Here is a 27133-nt window from a genome sequence, read left to right on the forward strand (position 1 = left end):
CCCCCCCCCGCCCATGAGGCTAACAATACAATTGTGGGCCGCATATTCGATGGGATAAGCATTTGGGGAAATGTAAGATCGGTCCCGACTGCTAAGTCCCTCGTGCAATTTCAAAGCATTTAGCCAAGTTACTCTCTGCCTAAATAAGTATAAAATGACATCTAGACAGACTGCTTTCTTTCAGCATTCAAAGCTCATCGCCTGCCTTTGAACTCATTGTCCGCCTCTTGTTTGACTAGAGGCAACAAGACAAAAGGTTCTCTGTCGGGGGCCTTCACTGCCGAAAACTGAAAATTTCCTGGTGATCTCAAAACACCTCCTTCCCAGCCCTTTACCTTTACCTCAGCAAGTGGCAGACAGTAGTGCAGGACCCCTGGGGGTACTCTCAACCATTGCCTATGGCTACAGGCTTTACCTCCTCTTTCCTGTTACTCTCGCCTTCCATCATTCGATGGGTAATGCCTCAGCTGAGGGTGGAGATTCAGACATTGCTCGGTTTTAATGGCATAGAATAGGCTTCGCCTTGGAGCTTTTACTCCCACTTCTTTGCACCGGAGAGGGAAAGAGGAAGGTTAAGAACCATCTTGAACCTACTCTCATTTAACCAGTGCAACCCAGGCAAACACCACAAGATTGTGACAGTATACCAGTTTGTCACTTCTCTTGAGCAAAATGTCTGACTATGGTCCATACACTTATAGAAAGGATAAGTGTTTGAACATCCCTATGTGTTACCCTCACAGAAGCTTCCGAGCTTTGCTGGTGGGATACATGCATCTGTTTGGGGTCTGAATGGTCCATGCAGGTATAACGTTGGTGGCTTATCTGCGTCAATGGTGTCCACATATGTCCCTATTCAGATTAATTATTTATCTTTGCTTTAGCTCAGGAGAAGGTGACCACATCACCCCAGTCTCTTCCTGAACTACTGAACTACTTTTCCAGTTGGGCCTTTCATTGAAACCACCAAAGTCTATGTTAAACCTCACATAGAGAATACACTTAATTTTTGTGTTGATGGAAATGCTCACTGCCAATGGTTCCCCTATAGGAATTCTTTGTTACGCTCGAGAGGTTCTTCTCCCACTTTGTGGGAAGGGCTTTGAACAGGGCCCTCTAGTTTCAAGGGCACGCAATGGCATGTCTGCCTGTGTTTATGTAGTCCTACATTCCAAGTTGCACATGTGATGGAACCAGTGGCAGCTGGCACTGAATTTGGATCAAACGTCTTTCTGGCCCAGCAGATCCTCCATTACAGTGGATATACTGAAGGACATACAGTGAGGGACATAAAAATCCTAACTAATGGTCATGGTTCTCTTGTCCCTACAGAGTCAGAGATTTCCATTACCACAGACTTGTCAGAGTTTGTGTGGGTTTGCGACTCTGGGTAGCCTTCACATTCCATCTTCTGATCACATCCTTACAGGTCATTTTACATCAGTGTGTTTGACCTCAGGGCCTTGAATAGGGAAGGAAGGATAGCCCAGGGGCAACACGTGCTTATTGGAAGCAAGACAACACAGTGCAACACAGGTTTGAATCCAGATACCGCACTTAGAAACCTCTCGCTGATATTAAGCATGTTATAAAGGAACAGTATAATACATTGCTTCCATCCTTGCAGAACAAGAGGGTGCACGTCTATACTCATAACACAACTGTGATGTTCTCCATCATTGGATATTTAATAGGTTTAATAGTTTAACATGATGCTTGAATGATTCCTTGGTGTCCGGATGGGAATCAATGGTTCACATTAATGTCCTAGCGATATTATCGAATGCCATATAAAGACGTAGGGCCTCATTACGAGTTGGGTGATATTCTGGTGGTAAATCTGCCAAAATACATCCCAACTGAATTACCGTTACCGCCACTTGGTCTGTCAGAATGACCGCCAGTTTAGAAGTGGCGGCGGTGGTGTAAAACCCCTTTTTTTTTGTCCAAAGGAGTCTATGGGGGTTTTTGGCAGAATGAATGCAGAGATAATTCCACTACAGTAATTACGCTGATTTTGCCGATTTCTCTGCAGAGAGTTGGAGGATTTTCCTTTAGCACCATGCTGGAGGAAATTCCTCCACTCCAGGGCCATACTTGTAGTATGGCAGAGAAGGAATATTGGTCATAATTTCATTACTGTTAATTTTTGCCCATTCCCCCATACTTGTAATGAGGCCCCTAATCTTAGAACTCCTAGCCTGTCTTCCTCATATTGGCCCTTTTCCCTGCTTACAAATAAGATGGGTAAGCTTAAGGTCCTGTGAGGGGTCAGAAATGAAAGCCAGACACAAAGTTGTCATGTTTTTGGTTAAAGACATTTATTAAAGAAAAGTGGGTTGGAAAAACCTCTCCCTATCCCTGTTCTAACCAGGATCTTCCCTACCTGGAAACCAAAAACTAAGTATCTGTCTGTGTCAGTATGTCAGTAATGGAAAAGCTGTCCTCGTGTCTAACACATCCTATTCTGACCCTCGCACTATAAACAAAACAACAAAGGGTGCAAGGAAAATGTCTTTAACTTGATGTTGGCAAAGTGTTCAAAACCAAATGTATTAAAATGATTCCATATCCAAGATGGCCACCGGGGTGAGGAGACGCAGCTAAACCGCGCTCCGCCTGGGCCGCCAGAATTAGCACGACCGAAGCCGTGATGGACTGTCCCTCTACCTCCCCCGATCGCCTATAGTTGCCCCCTCAAAGTCCCCCCCAGCGAGGAACCGGCGCCGCAGTGGAGCGGACGCAGGGTGAGTACGAGGAGAAAGCAGACCGGGCCCTCCCCCATCAGAGCCGAAGGAGACTCTCCCGCGCCTCAGAGGACCTCACGGCACGGCACAAGGAGACCGTGAGGCGGCAGCCAGCGAGGAGGCTGGATCGGGGGCTCAGCGGACCGCCCCCCCCACCCCACCCGGCATCGGGAGCAGTGGAGAGCACAGTTGCTGCGGCCAGGGAAGTGGCGAGGCTTCAGGAGAAGGCAGCACGATCAGGGCGGACCGCTGGAGAGGAGAAGCGGGGGCCGCCCTGAAACATGCGCATGAAGAAGTGAAGGTGAGCCAACCTGGGGGAGAAAATTAAACACCCGCCCACGCTCCGTTACCCCAGAGGGGGGACCCAAAAAGCACGTAAGCTATATGGACATATAAAAAATAAAAGGGGGAGGAAGAAAGGGAAAAAAAATCCCTCTAAGGCGAATACACTCCGGCATCAAGTCGATCGGGGCTTCCCCCCAGCCCGAAAGAATACACTACGCAGGACCCCCCCCACGCAGGTCGGATTCAAGGAGAGGCCTCCCTCCACGCAACCGTGGGGGAAACCGATTAAGGAGAAACATGCAACGGCCTTCAGCATATTGGTACAGAGAGACGAAGGGGGGAGAAGCAGAAAGACAGACAGCACGACCTCCTAAAGCAAGATCCCCATGTGCACAAGAACATTTCCGAGGACAGGAACGGGTAGAGGGCCCACCTGAGGGCTACACGAGGGCGCAGAAGCCCCATAGACAAGCGGACGGAACACTCTACCATGTCTAGAGCAAAAGGAAAAGGGAACCCCATCCAACAGACCCCCCAACCTGCAAAACAAGGCGCGGATATACTGCAAATGTGGTCAACAGAGGGGACATCGCAACCGAGAGGGAGAACCCAGGGAGAGCCCATGGGGGAGGCAGAATCATTATCCCAGCAACAACAACCTTTGACTAGGGAGGACATGCAAACCTGGTTCATGGACCTGCAAGAAAAATTCATGTCTAGAGTTCAAGAACAATTTGCAACCATGAAGAATGAAATGAAACAAGTGGTTCAAGACATGAGAATAGATATTAACAACCTAGAAGAAAGAACGGGCATAGTGGAAAAAACTGTTCAAAGTCTTGAAGAAGACACGAGACAAACAAGCGAAACGCAAGAGCACTTGGTGACACTCACTCACAACTTAGAGATACAATGTGAGGATCTGGAGAACCGCTCTAGACGCTCCAACATTCGAATCAAGAACATGGCAGAATCAGTACTAGACAAAGATCTGAAAGAAGCGGTAAAGGAGGTTTTCAGAGACATACTGGGAACACAAGACACAGATGAAATCGGAGTAGACAGAATCCACAGGGTAGGACCGAAAAGATCTGGGGCCCCAGGAGAAAGACCACGCGATGTCCTGGTGGCTCTCTCCTCTTACCCGCAGAAAGAACAGATCCTCAGAAGAGCCAGGGAAATGGAGCATATCAAAATGAATGGGCAAGATATCCAATTGTATCAGGACCTTGCTCTAATAACCCTCCAAAAAAGAAGAGCAATGTCCCCACTGGTGAAAGTATTAGTAGAAAAACAAATCCGTTACAAATGGACCTTCCCATTTGGCCTGCTATTTACGTGGGAAGGAAAACAGAGAAGAGTAACCACGGTGGAAGAAGGCCTTAGCACTATGGGCCTCCAGGATGAAGAGATGGAACGGGGGGAGACCTCAAACAAGAGAGATCGAACGAGAAGACCAATGGTCTGGGAAACAAACACGCAAAAGAAGGCAAACGCAGGGAGGGAGACCCAGAGAAAAGTAACATGAAGAACCCAGGAAGACACAAAATTGGGGAACGGACACGGAAAGGTAGCGGTTGAAACCCGGTCGGGGTGAGGGAGGAGGGCGGAGCGGAACGGACAACACACAGATGGCGGTCGGGTTTAGAACCGACGGTCTGGGACTCAGCGAAAACCAATGGGTCAATGGGGTTTAGGACTCCCCATAACAGACCCCCCGAGGATATGGAGGGCAGGAAGCAAAGGGCGCAACGCCCTGGCATCAATAGGAACCCTTGCCCTACTCGGGGGACAGTTTGGTTGGTTTAATGTTCAAAGTTGGGGGGTTGGGGTAGTTCAAGGGAGGGGAGGGGAAGGGATCGGAGGGACCAAAGGAATGAAACAAGAACAGAAGGGGACCCGATGCAACGCCACTTAATCATAATGCAATGGGGATGATACGCGTATTGTCCTACAATATTGGGGGCATGAATCACCCAACAAAAAGGGCGAAGCTGGAGAAACAGTTCAATAGGGGGAATGCGGATATACTACTTCTCCAGGAAACCCATATAAGAACAAGGGATAAACAGAAAATACGGATAAAAGGATACAATACTTGGGCACTGGCGGCGGCAGCTGAGAAAAAAGCTGGGGTGATGATTGTGGCGAAAGAAGGAAATGACACTAAACTGCTAGATACAAGCATAGATAAAGAAGGGAGATATGCCTTCGCCAATGTAATAATCGAAGGATATCGCATAACACTCGCCTCAATATATGCACCCAATCAGGGACAGGATGGCTTTCTCAGAGAGGTGCTATCGAAATTAGAAGAATATGCTAAAGGGGAAGTGATTTTGGGAGGAGATCTTAATATGGCGTGGAACCCACATCTAGAAAGGAGTACAGGGAGCACACATGGCCAGGGGGCGCCATCAAAACGTGTGAGACAACAAATGGACCAGTTGGCCCTGAATGATGTCTGGAGGGAACTGAAGGGTGAACAGAGGGGGTACACATACTTCTCACATGTCCACAACACCATGTCCAGGATTGACTACTTCTGGGTCTCGGTGGGCCTACTGGGAAAGATTCACGGGCTTGATAAAGGCACAATAGCTCTCTCGCACCATGCCCCGCTATGGTTAGAAGTGAATCTCCCAGGGAGGAAGAATGGGCTCTGGAGGTGGAAGCTTCCGCAGGAGTTGCTCTTGGACCCAACTACAGGGGAGTCCATAAGGGAAATGATAGTGGAATACTCCATACAAAATGACACCGGGGAGGTCGCAATGAGCGCAGTATGGGACGCGTTTAAAGCAGTCCTGAGGGGGAAAATCATAGCGTTGAAAATCACAAGAGATAAACAAAAGTTTCAATGGGAAAAAGAACTGGAAAAAACAATTGAAGATATCCAAGCAAAATTACTGACACACCCCACTAAGACACTGAAAAAATCACTGAAATATACACAGGGTCAACTAGAGTTGCTACGCACGAAGGGCGCAGAGACGAAACTACTCTGAAACAGAGATATTACATGAGAGCGAACAAAGCAGACAGACTCCTGGCGAGACAACTAAGGGTAAAGCAGAAAGAAACAACGATTAAGGCCATATATGATGCGAAGGGTGATCTCCAAACATGCACACGCGACATGGGGGAAGCATTGAGGCAATACTATCAAACTCTCTACTCCACAGAATTCCCCGATGCAAACGCCCAAGTCTCATACCTAGAAGCCCTAAAGCTCCCAAAAATTTCAGAAGAGGACAAACAATCGCTAGAGACCCCTATCAGTGAAGAGGAAGTCAGTAAAGCCATAAAAGGACTTCCGCGTAATAAAGCCCCAGGCCCAGATGGGTTTACGTCCCCATTTTATAAAAAATATGCAGACATCTTGACCCCGATCCTAACGAGGCTCCTGAACTCCTTCAAAAATAGCGGTAATGTGACCCCCACCATGAATGAAGCGAAGGTACTGCTGTTCCACAAACCAGGTAAAGATCCAAATAGCCCAGCATCATATAGACCAATCTCCCTAATTAATATAGATGCAAACATTTATACGAAAATTCTGGCAACAAGATTATCCCCGCTCCTCCCAAAACTGATTAGTGAAGATCAATCAGGCTTTATTCCCGGCAGACAGACCCACGACAACACAAGGAGGCTAGCCCATTTAGTGGAAAAAATAGGTATAACCCACACCCCAGCGATACTACTGTTGGTAGACGCCGAGAAAGCTTTTGACAGGGTGGAGTGGTCAATTCTTTTCAAAATTCTGGAGCTAATGGGGTTCGGGGACCAATATATTGCATACATTAGAGCGAATTACAATACCCCATCCAGTAGAATAGTCATTAATGGCGAGGTTACGAACATGGTGAAGATATCGAGAGGAACGAAACAGGGATGCCCCCTTTCACCACTGCTGTACGCCCTGTTCTTAGAACCCCTCCTAATTAAAATACGGGAATCAATATGCATTAAAGGGATAGATATGGCAGGTCAGCAACACAAAGTGATCGCGTATGCGGATGATATGTTAATAACCCTAGAGGACCCAGAATCCACATTATCAGCTGCAGTGAGAGAACTGGAAATTTACGGGGCCATCTCTGGCCTAAAAATTAATAGGAAAAAATCAGAGATCCTGATTCTGGCTGGGGATAGAGCAAACATAGAAAGCAAGCAAAACTACTGGACCTTAAAATCGTACAGAGAGGTATAAAGTATCTGGGAATAATTGTACCCCAAAAAATAGAGCAATTCTATGGGGAAAACTACCCGCCACTAATTACAAACATCCGAAGGGAATTAGGCAGATGGAATGGAACCCACTGCAGATATCCTGGTGGGGTAGAATTCAATCTGTCAAGATGACCATCCTCCCAAGGATACTTTATTATTTTCAGGCTCTCCCAGTAGGTGTCCCAGACACGTTCTTCAAAACACTAACAAAAGTGGTACCGTCCTTTGTATGGAAGGGGAAAACGCCTAGAAAAGCCAGGATGGTCCTCACAGCCCCAACCAGAGAAGGAGGAATGGCGCTCCCCCATTTCAAAAAATTCTACCACGCAGCACAGCTTAAAGTCCTGAGGGAATGGGTGGGGGAGAATCCGCAGCAGATATGGGCCAAACAAGACCGAGCAGTAGCGAGGACCCCACTGGTAGAATTCCTCTGGAAACAGAGGCAACACAGACATGAACACTTAGGAATGAGCGAAATTATGAAGACCACCTTGGAAGCATGGGACTACCAAACACGAAAAGGCATAATGACCACGGCATTAGGACCCTTTACGCCCATTTGCAGAATTTCCACCGGGGATGGAACAAGGAGCATATGATAACTGGGAAAAGGTGGGCATTACTAAAATAGGCGAGATGTTCGCAGATAAGGAAATCATTTCCCTTGAATCCTGCTTTGTAGGCATGAATATCCCCAAAAGTGATAGATATAGATACGAGCAGCTAAAACACTGGCTAAACTCCCCGATTATCACTGGGGCAGCAACCAAGGATCTTACAGGATTCGAGACATACATCATCTCCAACACGGGAGGAAAAAAAGTGGGTATCAACTCTTTACAAATACATAAACTCGCAAGGGGAAAGCATTAAATGGTCATACAGAATTAAATGGGGCAAAACATTAGGGGAGGAACCAACAAATGGACAAATGGAAGACCTATGGAAACAGATCCCCAGAATGACCCGTTCGGCTTAAACCAGCGAGATGTGGATCAAAATTATGACTCAGTGGCATTACACTCCAGAGAGGCTCCACTCAATGTACCCAAACACAACAAACCAATGCTGGAGAGGTTGTGACGAAGTGGGAACATGGAGACACATATGGTGGGACTGCAAAGGCATAATACCCTTTTGGGAAGAAGTGAAAAGTGAAATGGGCAAAATGTTCCCAGAGGTGGGGTTGATGGGGGAGGAGGTGTGGCTCTGCGGAATAAGAGATGATACTGCAAGGCTATACAGCAAATCACAATGGAGAAGCTTTATGGGACTACTCATAGCGGCATGGACCACCATAGCATAAAATTGGAAAAATAAGAATACCCCCCTGATCTATACATGGCTACAGAAGGTTTGGACGCATATAACAATGGAGAAAATCACCCACAAAATTCAAGGTACTGGAGACAAATTTGTAAAAGAGTGGGAAGGGACCTTGCAATATCTCCAGTCAGACTTTATGGAACAATGGTGCCCCCATAATATCAAAGTATCAGACCTTTTCAACGCATAATAAGAACACGGGACAATATGACTCATCCGATCCAAAGGGAGGGAGGGGGAAGGGAGAAGGGAAAGTTATAATGTTTTAATGTTGTATACTCTGTTTTATTTATGTAAAACTAATAACTACAAGTTGCAAAAAAAAAAAATGATTCCATGAAAATTTTCTCCAAGATATATAGACCCTTGGATCCAGAGGATGGTCCCCTTCGGCTGAGTGCGTAAAACAGATGGTAAAAAATGTCTCTTTAGATAACAGTTCCTTTTTGTCGTTGCTGGACTCGCAAAGTTCTTGTTTAAACAATGTGTTTTTAGTGTTTCTTGTAATTTAATAGATCGCCTGGTATACTCCCCTGCCAGGAATCTTCATACAATGTCAGCATCCTGGTGTACTCCTCTACAAGGACTTCTTTTATGGGTTTTCTTCATCTGCCTGATGTACTCGTCTGCCAGGACTTCTTTTATGGGTTTTCAAGATCACCTTGTATACTCCCCTGCCAGGTATCTTTATTAACTTCAATTGCCTGGTTTACTCGCCTGCCACGACGTATTTTAGGGTTTCCAGATCACCTGGTATACTCCCCTGCCAGTTATCTTGATTCAACTTCACAGCTTGTGGCTATACCACAATAGCATATACCGTGAGGGCTCGGTATCACTTGCTCAGCTCAAACCCCTTCCCCCCCCCATTGGCATCTCATTCATTTGTATTTGATTGGGGTTTGCCTTTATGCTTTGCCTTGTCTACATTCAAACATTCTTCTTATTATTGGGGTTTTCCTTTATGCTTTGCCTTGCCTGCCTTAAAACTTTCTTCTTCTTATTGGATGTCCCCCCCCACGCTGGCATCTCTTGAATCTGTATTGTTTGGGGTTTGTTTTTGTACTATGTCTTAATTGATATGTCTTAATTGGGTTTATACAAACTTTTGGTATTTTTTACTCCAGCAATCTTATATTGTTCAAACACTGATTGGCACGCTTGCCGGACTGCCCTGTGGCCCCTAGTTGCTTTGGGCAGACTCACCAGTGGTGTCCAGTGTTTCTGACTCTGCGTGCGCCTTGGCGGTGTGGCTCCTTCACCCGCTTTCCACTTTGGAGTGTGCGGATGCTCCCCCAGCATCCTTTGCAGCTCCATGGTCACACGCCAGCCTTCCCTCTCGGCCTGGACTGGAGAACGCTGCTTCTGCGAACGGCGCACATGCCAGGAGCTCCTGTGTGGCTCCCAATGTCTCCATGGCCATCCTTGTTCACATGTGGCTTCTCTCCCCTTGTTCCGGCGGCCTCCCAATGTTCCGTGTTTGTGAGCCTCAGAATGAGGTTTGACGTCCTCTTCTGCACTCTGCTTCCGACAGTGTGGTTGCCATCTTTAAATGTCCCGCGCACTGAGGGATTGGAAACAACTAGTCACTAGTCTGCATATTGTACTTCGAGCTCCTGTCACTTTGCGTAAACTCACTCATCCTCCTCCTTCTTGTCTTAGTACCTGAGTGGTTATGGGAGTTGGAGTCCATGGATGTCAACGGTCTTTTAACTCTTAGATGGTTTTTCTCAGAGGTTTCACATGAACACATATTAGAAGCAAAAGGTGGTGTGTGTGATTTGGGAATGTATGACTCATCGGTGGGGGCCTGACCAGAATTGTGTAACGAAAAGGTTTCTTGATTTCCTCTATGGTAGGGAATCGTCTGACAATAAGCCATTAAGATCTTGAGGGTCAGAGGGTCTTCCTAATGAGAAGGGGGAAAATAATGTGTGTCATCCAATGAAGTCATGACATCTCCCTGGTTGTTGTCTCCTCCCATGTGATCCTCCCTCATACAACCACCCCCAGGGTCAGAAACAGGTCGTGGCTGCCATCTCTTGGCCACATGAGTAGGTTCCCACCCAGGAATTCAGGATGACTCCATTGGATTCATCACTGTCCTTTATTGGAAGCCATCTTATTAGTCTTTACTGCATTGTGTATGCTTGAATCCCCATAAAGTTCTCTGAACTTTTTCATCTTTTAAGTCTTTAGCAAAGATTCTAAAACCTTTATTATACTTTTGGAGTTACCTGTTGTACTCTACAACAGCGCTAAAGGTCTTTGATGCAGTGCAAGCTGGTTGTACCAGTTAATGCCTTGACCATATTCCAATACTATAGATTGAGGCAGAACCTCAAAGAGCATATTCCTGAGGAATGCCTGAATTACACAGTTTCTAGTGGCAGATATCGATAGACTACATCTTGTATCAAAGATATGCAATAGAGTAATGGAGACAACAACACGCACAATGGAAACAGCAAAGATAAGATGGGAGTACTTTCTGACTAACTCATAGCGAAGGTTGACTTGAAATGGGTGTGTATGCAGACCCGTAGGATCCCAACTAACCATGGTCATAGGTTGATCCACTTTAAATATGTCCATCAATTATATTACACTCCAGCCAAACTCCACACATATATTCCAGAGATGAAGGACGAATGCGCCAGGTCAGAATGGGCTAGACTTTCTCCATTTAGCGTGGAACTGTAGTAGAGTGTGAATGTTCTGTGATGGGATAAGAAATTGAACACATTATACCTCTAGACCCCACACTGTATAACTAAAAAGCAAACTAACATAAAGTTCCTTCTTTAAGGAGAGTGGCTCCTTTCTCCTGCTTCTTTAATGGTGTTTAACAAAATGTTCCCCCAAAGCAAAATTACCCAGGGGGAAAGACTCCCTTACCCTGGTTTGCAGTTTTCAAAACAGTCTCCAGGAGAATGTCTCCCTTCTCCTGGTGTGGTTCTCCACAACTTCCAATCAAACCAGGGGGAATGACTCCCTTACCCTGGTGTGTCTTGATATAATGCACAACAAGGCCAGGGGGAATGATTCCCTTTCCCTTTCCCTGGCTGCTTCACATTAACACCTATTTCAGGACCAAGAGAATGCCTCCCTTCTGCTGGTCTGCTTTGGCACAGTTCAGTCACAAAATCAGGGGGAATGACTCCCTTCCCCTGGCGTCCCTATCACAACTTCTGAATGACTCCCACCTCCTGGTATTACTTGATAACATCTTTCCTAACGACCTCCAAGTTGATATATTCTATGCCTTTGTGACTTGCTTTCAACAATGTCCCAAATGTTGTTGGGATCCCACATCCTTCTCTTATGACTAATGGACCTCTCTCCACCACTATAGTGAGGAAGATGTCCTCTGAGCTTTATTTAGTATCTTTCTGTTGGGGTCCCAGACGTATATGACCACTGGTTTCTTCTTCCCCGCTGTTAGAGTGGACAGGGTCCCAAACCCTTCCCTGCTGGCCAGTGGACTTCTCTCCCCCACCGCGGTTGCAGACATGGTCCCAGACCCTTCCCTGGTGGCCACTGGGCTTATCTCTGCCACTGTCTGGAGGGCGACTCCCTCTGGTCTTGTACATGCTTGATACTGGTTCAGGTCCAAGACCCTTGGGTTCCAAACCCTTGCCTTTATTCGTCTTATGCTAAGCCCAGTTGGTTCACTCTCCTGCCAAGTACTGCCACTGGGGAGATTACTTGTGTCGTTATTTTTAGTGAACTTGTCCTCCATCTTTACACAACTGCCAGTTTCTGCGTTACACCCGTTAGCTTCACTGCCTTCAGAACGCTCTGCCAGTTCTTCCTGGGGTCTTGTTTCATTTCTTCATTGTGTGGGCATTCCGTATCTCTGTGGCTCTTGCTCCACGTGTCTCGTTCTTGTCCTCCAGAGTGACGGTGTAGGCGCTGTTGTAGGACTGTACAGTCCAAATTTCCAGGGTCGCAGCACTGCTTCTCAGCCTCCAGCCATGTTCCCGACCAGCTCCACACTACCGAGCAAAGGATTCTCACCGCCTGCTTTCCGGCTCCAGTGAATGACGGCTTTCGGCTTCTTCAGAGCGTTCTGTATGTCTTCCTTACTTTTCTCGGGCTGGACTGTCTCCCGTGCTGCACTCCCTCTCAGCTGGCCTGCATCCAGGACTGTTCTTCCTTTCACTGAATTCTTCATCTATTTTTATGTTGCTTAGGTGAACACTCTCCTGCGGAGCACTAGAAAATTTCCTCCCATTCCATGGGTGACTCTTCATGGTTCCTTGGGGCCCACATCTTCTCAGTAATTGCTTTGGTGATAATATTTATGTCTCGGATGATCTTCTTCATCTCATTTGGGAAACTGTCATGATGTTGCATGATGTTACAATAACACATGGATGTATCAGTCAGAGGGGGTGGGTGAAATGCTAATGGAGTTTTTGGGCAGGTTTGGGTTCGGTGTTGTGCCCTCTGTCACCGAGGTGGGGGAGTCCCTCCGCATGAGTTCCTCCCGCAATAAGCCACCCTTATGGGGAATATCAGGTAGCAGCCTCACCTCCATAGCCTCGTGAGAAGGGACTCCCCTTTGGGGAGAAGTGACTACATCTAGTGAATTGTCACAGAAGGGAAAGCCTCAACTAAGGTGGAAAGTTGTCTTAATTACCTTTCTTACTGTCACGTGCAAATATAAATGTATGCCCCTCTCCTCCCAATAACTTGTAGACTGAAGGATGTGTCGGCCCACTTGTGACAAACAGATATTGACACCTGGCACTTGCTACTCCCCTTGCCTGGTTCCATGCAATAATGTCCCCGCAAAAATGTCGCCTGGCGAAAAGGTCGTCAAAAATTGGCAGTTTTTGTAGGGTCAGTATTCCATTCAACACACGGGGGTCACCCCGTCAACCCCCAAATACTCTTTTTCCAAGAGAAGCGGGGTACACCCCTGCATCTCCCGCTCCCTTTAACCCCATAAATGTGGTCACCATATATAATGTCCCCACAACCTTTTCTTGGCGACATTACATATGGCAACCAATTATATGGGGAAATTATTACCTGATACCCCTTGCCTTGGGGGATTTCCTTCCAGGCAAAAGTATCTCCCCTTCCTCCCTTGCCTGACTATTACAGTTAGCTTACTAGCAAACACTTTTTCACCCTTGCTATGGTTATTAGCAGGCTGAAATTGTTACCTATCAGCCAGAGTTCACCCCCTAAGCCTTGATGCCTCCACAGGCTCTGCTGCTCTCTATCTGGTCTCCTCCTCCTGCCATGGGCTGAGATATAGCCCACAGAAGGCTTGGGTGTTATTATATTACATATTTAGGGTCTTACATGAGTATACATAGAATTAACTTAGGGGAACACAGATATGATTCATTTGCATGAATTGTTGTTGTTTTGTAATCACTTTTTTAATAGATGTTACGTATTTGTAATTGTCTTTGCAGAGTGGGCTACAAACAATATTTTGTTCTACACGGAGCAGAAGAATGTGCGATGTAGTAGTGTGTTTTTGTGTGACTTCAGTGAAGGAATATCTACAAAGTTAGTTTACACTGAAGAGGATCCAAGGTAACATTGCTGATGTACTTGAAATGTGGAAATGCCGATCTGTTAAATTTGTAATGAAAGACACTGTCAGTTTTCCTCAATACTATCATGTCATTTCTGTGAAGGGGATGGGATCATAACACACTCAGCAGCTGGCTCTTTCCAAATGTTTTTTTCGAAGGGATTGGTTCCTCCAACGTATTCCCCATCTATGAAAGGTAATCACCACAGCTGTGCTGCTTCGGAACATTTTCTTCGTCCTGTGTCCATGATGTTGATACGCTGCCCTCGAGGCCCTCCGTTGAGCCGACATCACCAGATGTTATAAGTAGGATGCACGACGCCCATAGCCTCAGTTCCGTTTTTTCCACGAACGTGTTCGCTTCAGAGATCTCGGCGCGCCTCGGTTCTTCTGATACTTTCGTTTCTTTGAATTTGGTGTTTTGTGAATATATCACGTCTTCGTCTTCTACCCCGCGGTCGGGATTCAAGAAGTGTCAGGACTGCGGTTCCAAGATATCACTTACGGACCTGCACAACGCCTGCCTCTGGTGCCTCGGTGAGGACCACGCCACCGATGACTGTGATGATTGCCAGTCGTTAACATCGAAGGCCTTGCAGGAGCGGAAGAAGAAGCTTTTTGTAGGTAGTGTTTCCAAACCTTGAAAGTCGACATCCGGTGGGCTTTCGACCGATTCGAGGGGTGACTCTGTGAGACCTCGGCGTAAGTCCAGGGGGTCTCGGTCCCGGAGTGGTTCCCACCATTCCTCTGCCTCTTCGAGGCACTTGCAGAAGCCCCGTCACCGGTCGCCTTCCCCGTCCTTGTCCGAGAATTCCGCCTGACGGCGGGTTGCTTGTCCCAACAAGCATTCCTCTCATGCGGAATGGGATGCATTTTGTACAGAGATGATTGCGATTTTCCAATCGCAGGGCTCTGTTTTGTCCGCGCCTTCGAAAGAAGCCACTAGGTAACGTGCTAGAGCCACCGCTCGCACGCGTTTGGGCTCGGGTGGTCGGCGCGATCATCGGGAGCCTTCGAGGTCCCAATCGGACAAGGTGGATTTCTCTAGCCATGCCCGCTCCAGGTCCCGGTCCTCAACGCCTTCGAGACCGGCGGAACCTGTGAGGTCTTCTAAGAAGACGTCGATGCCATCAGCGCCATGTCCGTCGAGGGACTCTCTCGAGGCTCTGCCTCTGAGGAAGTCGTCGACGCCATTGGCGAGGCCGAGGCCATCAAAGGACACGCTCGGGTACCGCCCTCGAGGCCTGTGTCGAAGCCATCGGTGCCACGCTCGACGTCGACGACGATTCCGTCAAAGCCCTCAATGTCTTTTGCGGAGGCTTTACCGGAGATACCCCGTGCATCGGTGGAAACTCAGAGGAAGGCCCTGAAGAAGTCAGTGAGGCCTGTATTTGAACCTTTTTCTGTGCCTTCATCCAAGGATTTATTCCAGCCTCTGGATTACATCTGAGCTGGATGAAGGGTCTGATGAAAGTTTGGTTCCTGATGAGGTTCCTGACAAACTATTGTCTGGTCATAGCCAGTTGGAAGACCTGCGTCAGTCTTTGCATGACGCCAGTGGTCTGGACACCTCTCCGGAGGTTGAGTCTTCCTACCGGCGTCTCATGTCGAGGGTGACAGAGTACTTGGGGTAATCTGCGCCACCAGTGGGTTTTCTGAAGGATGACCTGACAGATATCCTTGACCAAGGTCCACCCACTGACCCGGTGATGCCATTTCATATGGCTTTACAGAGAAGGGTGACAGCGGCTTGGACTGCTCCGGAGAGTCTCCCGGCAGTGAGCAAGTCATTGCTGAAAAAATACCGTTCAGCCAGTAGCAACCGCGGCTACTTGACTACGCACCCCACTCCGGAGAGTTTGCTGGTGCAGGCGTCTTACCCTACCATCCCTCCTAATAGGGACGATAAACGTTTTGATGGCTTGGCGAAGAAAGTGTTTTCTTGAGGGGGTATGGCTTTAAAGGCAGCCAACTCTGTGTGTGCCTTAGCACGTATCACTCACACTCTGTGGAATTGTGTGTCTTTGGCAACTGAACATATTCCCGAAGGGTAGGAATGGGATGGTTTTCTTGCCCTCGTTCAGGATGGCAAGGATGCCATGTGTGAATCTGTTCAGTCGGGTCTGGACATGGCAGACTGTGTCAGCAGGTCCATGGCGGCGAGCACTGTGATGCGCAGATTTGCTTGGTTGCCGAAGTCAGGGTTTGCTCCTGACGTACAAGCCCGGCTTCTCAACATGCCCTTTGATGGTGTACATCTTTTTGCCAGCAAGGCTGACGAGTGATGTTGTTGAGTGTTGCAGTTCGCCAACCTCTGCCTTTTCATCGTAGGGGACGGGAATGGAGGGGTGGTTCCTTTCGATACTACTCTTCCTTTGGTAGATCGAGGGGAGTTGCAAGTCAAAGGGGCCACCGTAAGAGTACCAGAGGTGGAAAACAAGGTACTCGAGGTGCCAAGGCCGCTCGGGCAGTTGCCTCTTTTCCCTCAGGCACTGCCGCAGCCGCTTCAGCTCAGTCATGAGGCCATGTCCCATGGTTCGCTGGTTGGGGGAAGGCTGGCGCAGCATCTTGTAGAATGGCGTGCCATTACTTCAGATGTGTGGGTTCTGGAGATCATAGCCCACGGCTACTGTCTTCCATTCCGGCAGAGGCCTCACGACAATCCACCAGGGAATCTCTTTGAAGAGTCCGGATCCGCTCCTTGCGCAGGAAATCAAATCCCTGCTGGAGAAAGGCGCATAGAACTGGTGCCTGTAGCGGAGAGGAACAAGGGATGGTATTCCCCATATTTTTTGATTCCGAAAAAAGACGGGGGTTTGAGACCCATCATGGACTTGTGTGGTTTGAACAAGCTCCTCAGGAAGGACAAGTTCAAGATGGTTACTCTTTCTCAAGTCCTCCAGGCCCTTCAACTTCAGGACAGGTTGGTGTCTCTCGACCTCAAGGACGCTTACTTTCATGTGCCGATTCATCCCAAGCACAAGAAGTACCTGAGGTTTGCGGTTGGCGACTCACATTTTCAGTTTCGAGTCCTGCCGTTCGGATTGATCTCCGCCCCAAGGGTCTTCACCAAGCTCATGATGGTGGTGGCAGTGTAACTCAGGAAAGGGGGGATTCACGTTTACCCCTACCTGGATGATTGGTTGATCAGGGCACGCTCTCCCGAGAAAGTCCTGGATCATCTGTCAGTCACATGTTACTCCCTTCACATGCTGGGCGTCTCCCTCAACTTAAAGAAGTCCCACTTGACACCTACCCAGCGGCTCCAGTACATCGGAGCAGTGCTCGACACATCTCTGGGGCAGTGTTCACCTCCCCAGGTGAGGGCTCATCACATTCTGCAGATGGTGGACAAGTTTCAACGTGCCCAGAGTCTCCCGGCGTTCGAGTTCTTGAGGTTGCTCGGCCTTATGTCATCCTGCATTCTCTGGTGTCAGAGGCCAGGCTGCGGATGAGATCTTTGCAGTGGGGTCTCAAGATGCAGTGGTCGCAGGCCTCCAGCAGGATGTCGGATCTAGTTCAGGTGCCGCCCTCGGTCGCCAAGGATCTTCTGTGGTGGGCCGTCAAAGACAATCTGATGAAGGGGGCTCCATTTTGGCTACCCTGGCCGGAGGTTACCATCGGCCAGGGATGGGGAGCTCATGCCAACGAGTTGACAGTCACCGGTCGTTGGTCTCTGTCGGAGTCCAGACTCCATATCAATCTGTTGGAGCTGACTGCCGTCAGGCTAGCCCTGAAGGCTTTTCTGCCGGCTGTGCGGGGAAAGAATACCCTGATTCTGACAGACAATACAGTGGCCATGCACTACCTCAACAAAAAGGGGAGGCAGGGTCTCTCCCTCTGTGCAGAGAGGCGATGCAGCTCTGGTTCTGGGCCATCCAGCAGGAAATTTCGATCTTAGCAGTTCATCTGGCCGGAGATGAAAACGTGGCAGCGGACTCTCTGAGCGGGCAGAGTGCGGTCTCTGACGAGTGGGAGCTGGTTCAGGAGATTCCCTTGGAGATCTTGGGGGGTCAGGTTCTCCATCCAGAGGTCAAGTCCCGCAACTTTCATGCTTGGCTTCTGAAAGGTTGAGGTATAAGGATTGGGACCTCCCTGAAGACGTGATGGAGGTGTTGCTTTCGGCCAGAAGGCCTGCAACAGTCCCTGTACCGTTGCCATTGGAGAAAGTTCTGCGACTGGTGCAGGGTTAAGAATGTGGATCCTTTTTCATGTGCCATTCCTGTGGTTCTGTCTTTTTTGCTTTCGTTAGACCACAAGGGCCTGCAAGTGGGTACCATTAAAGGTTACCTGGCGGCGCTGTCCATATTTAAGCGCTCGTCTGAGGGGTGTTCTTATTTTAAAATTCCTTTGAATTTCTCAGTTTCTGAAAGGGCTCACTAATGTGTTACGTCACCTTTCCAGGTGCCCGGTTGGGATTTCAACCTAGTTCTAAAATTCCTGATGTGTGCTCCGTTTGAGCCTTTACATTCTTGTCCTTTGAGACTGTTGACCTTGAAAACTGTATTTTTAGTTGCGGTCACTTCCGCTCGCAGAGTGAGTGAGTTGCAGGCACTTTCCGTTAAGCCACCCTTCACAGTGGACAGGGTTGTCCTTAGGGTTCGTCCCTCTTTTCTTCCAAAAGTGGTGTCGGTATTTCATTTAAGCCAGAAGGTAATTCTTCCAGCATTCTATCCTCCTCTGCATCCTGGTAAGGAAGAGGAGAGGCTCCATAGGTTGGATCCTAGGAGAGCTCTAAGTTCCTACATCTCACTCATGTCCCAGGTCAGAGTGGTCGAACAGCTCTTTATAGGATACGCTGGAAGGTGTTTGGGACAAGCTGTTACTAAACAGACTTTATCTAGATGGATTATCTTGACAATTTTTGAATGTTACTGCTTAGCGGGTAAGGACCCTCCGGTAGGCTTACGGGCTCATTCTACTAGGGATGTGGCTGCCTCCACTGCCCTGCAGAGGGGTGTTCCCATTCATAACATTTGTGAAGCAGCCACATGGGCCTCTGTCCATACTTTTGTCAAACACTACTCCCTGGATTCTATCCATGGGCAAGATTTGGCCTTTGGCAAGGCGGTCCTCTATTCTGCAATTTAATTGGCCATTCTAAAATTCTAAATTCTTTTCCCACCTCCTTACGTTGGTACTGCTTTGGGAGTCTGTCATAGATGTGGAATACGTCGGAGGAACCAATCCCTTCAAAGAAAAAGTTACTTTCTTATCTGATAACGTTCTTTCGATGGGATGTTCCGACGACATATTTCACATCGAACGCTCCCAACCTGCCCCTCTACAGAATTTCTTATGCGATTGCAGCTTCCGGATCCGCAAGGCTTTCTGTAGTCATACTGGCAGAAGATTGGTGCCACACGTTCTGGGAAAAAAACTGAGGCTACAGGCGACGTGCGTCCTACTTATAACATCCGGTGACGTCGGCTCGACGGAGGCCCTCGAGGATAACGTATCGATGCAGGACGCAGACGCCGAAAATGTTCCGAAGCAACACAGCTGTGGTGATTACCTGTCATAGATGTGGAATACGTTGTCAGAAACATCCCATCGAAAGAACATTACCAGGTAAGAAAGTACCTTGTTCTTTTGTTGACTGCATGGTCGGCCTCCTATTCAGAACCTCCCTCTTGCTTGCTCTTATCTCCAAGGGCCAGTCCCTTTCCTCTTGTGGACAGGGTTCAGGAACCTGGCAGCAGGTCTGCACTTTATCACACGTACATTTCTTTTTTGGTGGGTTCTTTGGTACGTTGTCTGGTTTCCAGAAAGCAAGGCTATATGAGTTTCTTGGGGGCAGTTCCTTTAACGCTAACCCTCATCGGCTTTGCTACTGTCTCGCTGCAGCATACTCATTTTGGTCCACTAGCCACTTTTGGTTTAATAGGGAAATGTCTTTGTTCCTTCCAGGCGACCTTGAACAGCTTAGTTTTGCACAACAGCCTGGTAATTACAGCATATCTGTATTTCTTTTTCTCATTGACTCCCTTAGGCTGGGGACTCGGTCTTCGCATGTTACAATTTCAAGTGGAGCTCTCTGAGTTTTATTGTGCGCACCCTTCTGCCGCCAGCTTCAGGAAACAACACTAAAATGTCATCAAGGCCTTACTTTGGTGCTTACACTGATGTGCACTCTGTGCCAAATGTTCACAAAATAGTGCTTTGGCTATCTAACTCTGCTTCCGTCTTCCAGCTAAGGTGTTCAATGACCTTAAATGGCAGGCTGGACCTTTTACTTGGGCTAACATTGAGAGACCAACAGATTCAAGTCTGCTGTGCTTGAAGTCTAACTCTGAAACGTTTTCTATTTTGCCTCACTATGTGGGTAAATGGGATGCAGCTTGTAAGACATAGCGGCACTTTGCGGCTCTGTATACCTGCTTCCCACCCTCCCCCCATGAGGGTTCTGCTCTGATCCTCATTTTGCTCCCCTTCCATTTTTTCATAGCCCTCCTAATGGCACAGCAGGGATAATCAATAGCCTTTGAACACCATGTTTCCCAAGAAATATCTTACCAATACAACTCCTCCCCATTGATGTCCTTATTCCACATAGTGGCATAAGCTCCATATCTCCTCTCGTACATTTTCCATACAGCCCTTTTGTTTCTTTGAATTGAACCAAGCAATGGACCACTTAGGATCACTTGTAGCCTCCTCCAATCTCTTCCCTGATAAAGGGAAAAAACAAGAATATCCAGAAGCAAAGAGATTCTGAGTACTCCCTCCCAAAATGGCAAGACTTCCAGTTCTGTGTGGGTTGATCCTGGGTCACCACAGGTTTTGCTTGCCCTATTTCCTTCCTTTCTGCCCCTTAATCATTGCTGTACTGCCTTCTGGACCCTCCCACCTTTCCAACAACATCAGCGATGGCGTACTACTACACTGATTTCCTCTTTACAAAGCCTATCCAAATCATTTGGTTAGAGGTCTGCCTTCAAAACAGGAGAAACCCCTCTTTGAGAAATTGAGACTCGGATGCCACCATAAGATCCAAGCCTTCTCAACGCCTGCCTCCATCAAGGCCATTCGCTCTTCGAAAGAAAACCACTTTCACTGAGATTGTTTCTGATGAATGATATCCTAACCTACAATGAGGTATTATTGTTGGAGTTTCCAATGAGTGTGGATCGAGCTTCCAGAAGCAGTGCTGTACTTTACTATTTGTATGGGAAAGGGTACAGTTATGGAAGCAGAGATACAAGGAGAGGGCGAGCAATTTGTCAGAAAGGGATCTACAGTTCCCACGCACACCTCCAGTCCACCCTTCCTTTATACCCACCCTGGTTTAGTCCCACCCACTCACTATTTTTTCAAATTATTGGGGACGTCATCGGACCTCCCTTTTCGTATGTGGTATTTGGAGCAATTAACATTATCTCACCACCTATCTTACTTAACTCGTCTTTAGAATAATAGGTTCTGTGCAAATAATTTAACTGAATTAGGCAAAGCTTCACTGATATGGCAACTTCACTTGGAAATTGTAAAGCTTCCCTCCAGTCTTCGTTGTTGACTATTCCTAGATTGCTTCCCACTTATGTTTCAAATTGCTCATCAAGGTGGCTAGATGAGATGTCAGGGCTGTATATATGCACTCTATACTCGCCAACAAAAACATGGGGGCTCATGACGAGTCCAGCGGTAACCCTGCCAGTGCTACCGCCGGGTTGCCGCCAGACTTGTTAATATGTACCAGCACCTAGCTTCCCGGTAACACCGGGACATTACAAGTCCCGGCGGACTGGGAGCTAGGTGCCGGTAAAATGTTCTTCCCCATTCCCTTGGAGTCCAATAGGACTCCACGGGAATGAGGACCACAGAAGCACTGGCACTGTTAGTAACGTTGCTGGTGCTTCCGTGACGTTCTGCCTATCGTGGCCGCTGTTTCTGGCAGGGTCCGGCCTGTTGTGCACAGTTGCTTCGGCAGGCAGACTCGTAGTTTGCCGGTCCGGAAACAACAGTGCTGCAAAGCTTACCGGCACCGTTGTTTCCGGACCGACAAACTTGTAATGAGGCCCATTGTATTTTCTGAGGAAGGCCATTTTAAGTTCCTAAATGACCTCTCCATCTGTGCCGTAGCTGTAGGTATTTCTAGAAATATCTCTTTTCTATACCAAATTCCTCTTTGTTTTAGAATGACTTAAAGGAATGGTTCGGTCAGAAATTTGTATTGTCCCTACGGGTCGGCCATGTGTTTTTAAGCCTAAGTCAGTCGATATTAGAAAAATGTCCTATGGACCTTACCCGAGGTTTCGTCCATTAAACACACGCAAAAACAGGCAGTAGGGCGCCGCCATTTTGTGATAATCTTATCACTTGCTGCATCACCCTGTGTGACCTGCTTTTGCGGCACTAAATCATATCCCCCGCCCCTGAGCCTGTCATCAGCAGACACGTACCGCCCATTTCACAATGCCAAAGCACGTCTCATGTCAACATTCGCTGCACTTCAGCTAATGACGTGTCGCCATGGAAATGGCAGGACGCCTCTTTACTCAATAAGTATAAACAGACTGTTTGACAACACACAGCAGCAGATTTTAGATTCCATTCCTCTCTCTGTTACTTTGAGTATTCTGTGACTCTTTTCTGTGCTCTGGTCAGCTACCTTCGCCGCTTGTAGCCCGTGTGAACAGATACCAGTACCATCGCTATAAATTATTTTAGTTTGTTTACCACACAATGGCTACAATAATGCCCTACATGTATGAGCCCGAGTATACCGAGGAGGAACTACTGGAAAGGGAAACGTGCAAAAACGATGGGGTATTCGGACGGCAGTTGGCAGGACAAATCAACGGATGAAGACACGACCTAATCGCATGAACGGTGTTTCCACCTGGTGCACATGCAATCGGTGCAAGCTAATGCCAACCGAGGACATGAACTGCTGCTGCTGTGAAAACTCGGGATGCGTGGCCTACATTTCGGAAGGCGAGCCATGGCCGCAATGCATCACTGAGCTGGCAGACTTCAGGGCAGCCTGCCTGACACAGTCCGTGTTGAGGATAATGATGGTGCTTATGCACGAACTTCGCGCAACTGTTCGTCTTCGTAATCCGAGTAACGAGTATGTATACTCTGGTTGTGATGCCACTACTATTTCATAGTCGTCTCCTATGTTCAAAATTACATCTACATATTGTAACGCATGAAAGTCGTTCAATAGTGTGCAGTGTCTAGATATCATTTGTCCGAGCAGAATGCCATTAGTTACAAGAATTGTCATTGACAACAAAGGTTTAATAAACTTATCTTGGTCATTTAAAAACAGTTTGTATCATTCTTTTTCACAGGTGGTACAGGCTGGTGGCCTATCGTTCCCTTACATGGTGGCTTCACGGGAGGCTTGGACACCGCGTTCGAAGAGTAATACCCGCCTGTGCCGTTCGTGCCATAAGACAAACTTTCCCCAGTGACAGCGGTCAGTACAGGGGATTTTCCCTCGCTGTGTTGCAACCTGACCTGTACAATGTGTAAAGATTTGTATTTCAAAGGGATTGTGTCCTCCGACGTATTCCTCATCTTAGATATCTCCTTCCAGCTCTGCTGGCCTCGGAAAAATTTTTCTCTCCAGAGGGCGCTGCGCGTCGACGTCCTCCGAGTCTATGTCCCTCGACAGCCGCCGTATCGACGTCGACGTCATCCTGCCTATAAAGGCCGCGCGCAGCATCCTTTTCTCAGTTCCGTTTTTCCGCGCTTACTCAGTGCCTCGGAATACCGTTGCTCAGTTCTTGTCAGATTAATCCATATTTACCTCGAGTTATTCGATCCGTACTCGATGGCTTCCTCGTCGGAACCGACAACTCCTCGATCCGGCTTCAAAAAATGCCGAGATTGTGGGAAAAAGATGTCGCTGACTGACCCTCACAGAGTTTGTCTGTGGTGTTTGGGAGCTGAACACCATTGTTCGGAATGCGAGGACTGTATGTCTATGACAGCTAAGGCCCTGAAGGAGCGTAGGGGGAAGCTGGAGAAAGGTAGGACTTTTAAAGCTTCTTCTTCGTCGACGAAGTCGAGACACTCGTCTCCTCGTCACCATTCGCGCTCCAGGTCTCGGAGTGGGTCCCATCACTCCTCGAGATCGAAGCACTCGAAGAGGAGACGTCGAAGATCCCCTTCTCCGTCTTCCTCTTCCTCTGTTTCGCCAAAAAGAATCCCTTGCCCCACGAAACATAGTTCCCGGGCTGAATGGGAGGAATTCCGCAAAAATATGATGAGCGTCTTCGAGAAAGCGGCCTTGACCCCCTCGAAGACTGCCGAGAGCGATGCTCTGGTCGAAAGACCCGAAGGTCAAAAACGCCGCGAGTCGCAGTACCCGGCGAAGGAAACCTCTCGAGCGCATCTCGAACCCTCGAGTAGGACTATGACCTCCAAACCTTCATCGAAGGTTCCGTCGACACCGTCGACGAGAGTTCCGTCGACGCCGAGGTCGGTGTCTTCGACGCCGTTGTCGAAGGGACCTTCGACACACGGGTCTGTCGACTCGACGCCAGCTTCTACACCGGCGTCGACGCCAAGAAAAGTCACGGTTACGACACACCCAGTGACTATCCCCAGGTCCTCGAAGTCGATGGCGTCGAGATTGTCGAGTAGAATTCCAATTCTGTCGAGGTCTTCGAGGCCTCCGCCTTTGTTTTCGACGCCACGCTCGAAGCCTTCGACGTCGGCGTCGACGACATCGACGTTTTCGAGGCCGATAATGACAAGTTCGGCACCCTCTGCCTTGGAAATGGGATTTACTCCCTTTATGAGTTCAGAACAATTGAGAACTATGTCCTCAATTTTGGAAGAGGGAGAATTGTCTGAACAGGAAGACATATTTGAGTTGCAGGGACCTGTAACCCCAATTAGAGAGAAATTTTCCTCTGAAGAACGCAGGTTAAAGGATCTTCATGATTCCTTACATGAGGCAAGTGGGTTAGACACTTCCCCTGAGGTGGAGTTTGCTAGGCCAGACCCGGGGGAGCATGCTGAAACCCCCTATAGAGCCTTAATGGCCAGGATCACAGAGTTCATGTGGTGGTCTGCACCTTCACAATCTTTCCAACAAGATGACCTCACGGATATTCTTGACAAAGGCCCACAGGAGGATCCTGTGGTGCCTTTTCATAAAGCTCTTCAGAGGAAGATCATGACAAACTGGGAAACCCCAGATGTCGTACCAGCAGTAAATAAAAAACGGTCTACAAAGTACAGGGTATCTTCTACAGACCCAGAGTTTTTGTCTAAACACCCATCCCCAGAAAGTCTGGTGGTACAGGCAGCATCCTCTACCGATGTCAAGACGGCTTATCCTACTGTCCCACAGGACAGGGACGATAAAAAATATGATGCTATGGCAAAGAAAGTCTTTTCAGCATGTAGCATGGCGTTAAAATCTGTTAATGCTACCTGCACCCTTGCTAGGTTCAGCCATACACTTTGGGAGTGTGCTTCTACAGCGGCTGGCTGCATCCCGGAGGGAGAAGAAAGGGATGCGTTCCTGAATATTATACAGGACGGTAAAGATGCTATGTGCGAATCCCTCCAGACGGGCATTGATTCGGCTGACAGTATCAGCAGAGCAATGGCGGCAAGTACATCAACCAGGAGATTCGCTTGGTTGAGAAAGTCTGGTTTTGCCCCAGATGTGCAAGCCAGGCTCTTGAACATGCCATTCGATGGCTCTTCTTTGTTCGGGAAAAAGGCGGATGACAGTTTAGAGAATCTGCAAACTTCAAAAGCAGCAGCTAAATCCCTAGGCGCTGCAATCCGTCAGACTCCCTTTCGTCCCACAGGAACCTCTGCGAGGGGCAAGTCCTTTCGCTTCTACTCCGCATTCGGAAGAGGTAGAGGACGTCCGGCTCAAAGGGGACAAAGAAGAACTACCCGAGGTGGACGGGGTAGATATTCAAAAGCCGCAGCAACAGCAGGTGCCTCTTTACCATCGGCATCTGCATCAGCCGCCCCAAAACCACTCTGAGGACTTCCCTCACAGGACACCTGTAGGAGGCAGGTTGACTCAACATCTGGCGGTATGGCAGGCTATCACGTCAGATGCTTGGGCATTGGAAACAGTTGCCCAAGGTTACTGCCTGCCTTTCCTACGTATACCTCAGAGTCATCCACCGGGGATCAGCTCTCAGAAAGCTCCAGATCCGCTCCTCTTGCAGGAAATTTTGGACCTGCTAGAGAAAGGTGCCATAGAACCGGTACCTGTAGCGGAGAGGAACAAGGGCTGGTACTCCCCTTACTTTCTCATTCCAAAGAAAGACGGAGGACTGAGACCCATCTTGGACTTGCGAGAATTGAACAAATTCCTCAGAAAAGACAAATTCAAGATGGTCACTCTTTCTCAGATCCTCCAGGCCCTTCAGTTCCAGGACTGGTTGGTATCTCTGGACCTTCAGGACGCTTATTTCCATGTGCCTATCCATCTCAAACACAGGAAATACCTGAGGTTCGCAATTGGCAACTCTCACTATCAATTTCGAGTGCTGCCATTTGGGCTGACCTCCGCCCCGAGGGTCTTCACCAAGTTAATGTCGGTAGTGGCTGCAAGTCTAAGGAGGGAAGGGATTCACGTCTACCCCTACCTGGACGATTGGTTGATCAGGGCTGTTTCTTCGGAACAAGCTCAGATCCAGCTAAATCACGTGTGCCACTTCCTTCACAGACTGGGCTTCTCCCTCAATTTAAAGAAGTCACAAATGATACCATTGCAGAGACTCCAATTCATAGGAGCGATCCTGGACACTTCCCTGGGAAAAGCCTCGCCCCCAGAGGTGAGGGCTCAAGATATTGTACAGATGGTTACCAAGTTCCAACATGCCCAACGTCTCCCAGCCTTTGACTTTTTGAGGTTGATAGGCCTCATGGCATCCTGCATTTTCCTAGTGCCAGAGGCTCGCCTGAGAATGAGATCCCTCCAGTGGGCACTGAGGACTCAGTTGTCACAATTCTCAGGGAGAATGACAGATCTTCTTCAGGTTCCCGG

General features: G+C 48.2%; 1 protein-coding gene across 4 annotated transcripts in view; it reads left to right on the forward strand.

Moving 5' to 3' along the window:
* Positions 1–27133, forward strand: part of PREPL (prolyl endopeptidase like) — a 915395-nt gene that overhangs the window by 379453 nt on the left and 508809 nt on the right. For all 4 annotated transcript variants that reach the window (XM_069608452.1, XM_069608451.1, XM_069608454.1 and 1 more), the window contains one exon: positions 14027–14150. In XM_069608452.1, the coding sequence (XP_069464553.1) occupies positions 14027–14150 (124 nt within the window). The remainder of the gene's footprint in view (positions 1–14026; positions 14151–27133) is intronic.

This window comes from Ambystoma mexicanum, chromosome 4q (assembly GCF_040938575.1).
Source record: "Ambystoma mexicanum isolate Mex_15411 chromosome 4q, UKY_AmexF1_1, whole genome shotgun sequence".
In the NCBI taxonomy this organism is placed as follows: domain Eukaryota; kingdom Metazoa; phylum Chordata; class Amphibia; order Caudata; family Ambystomatidae; genus Ambystoma; species Ambystoma mexicanum.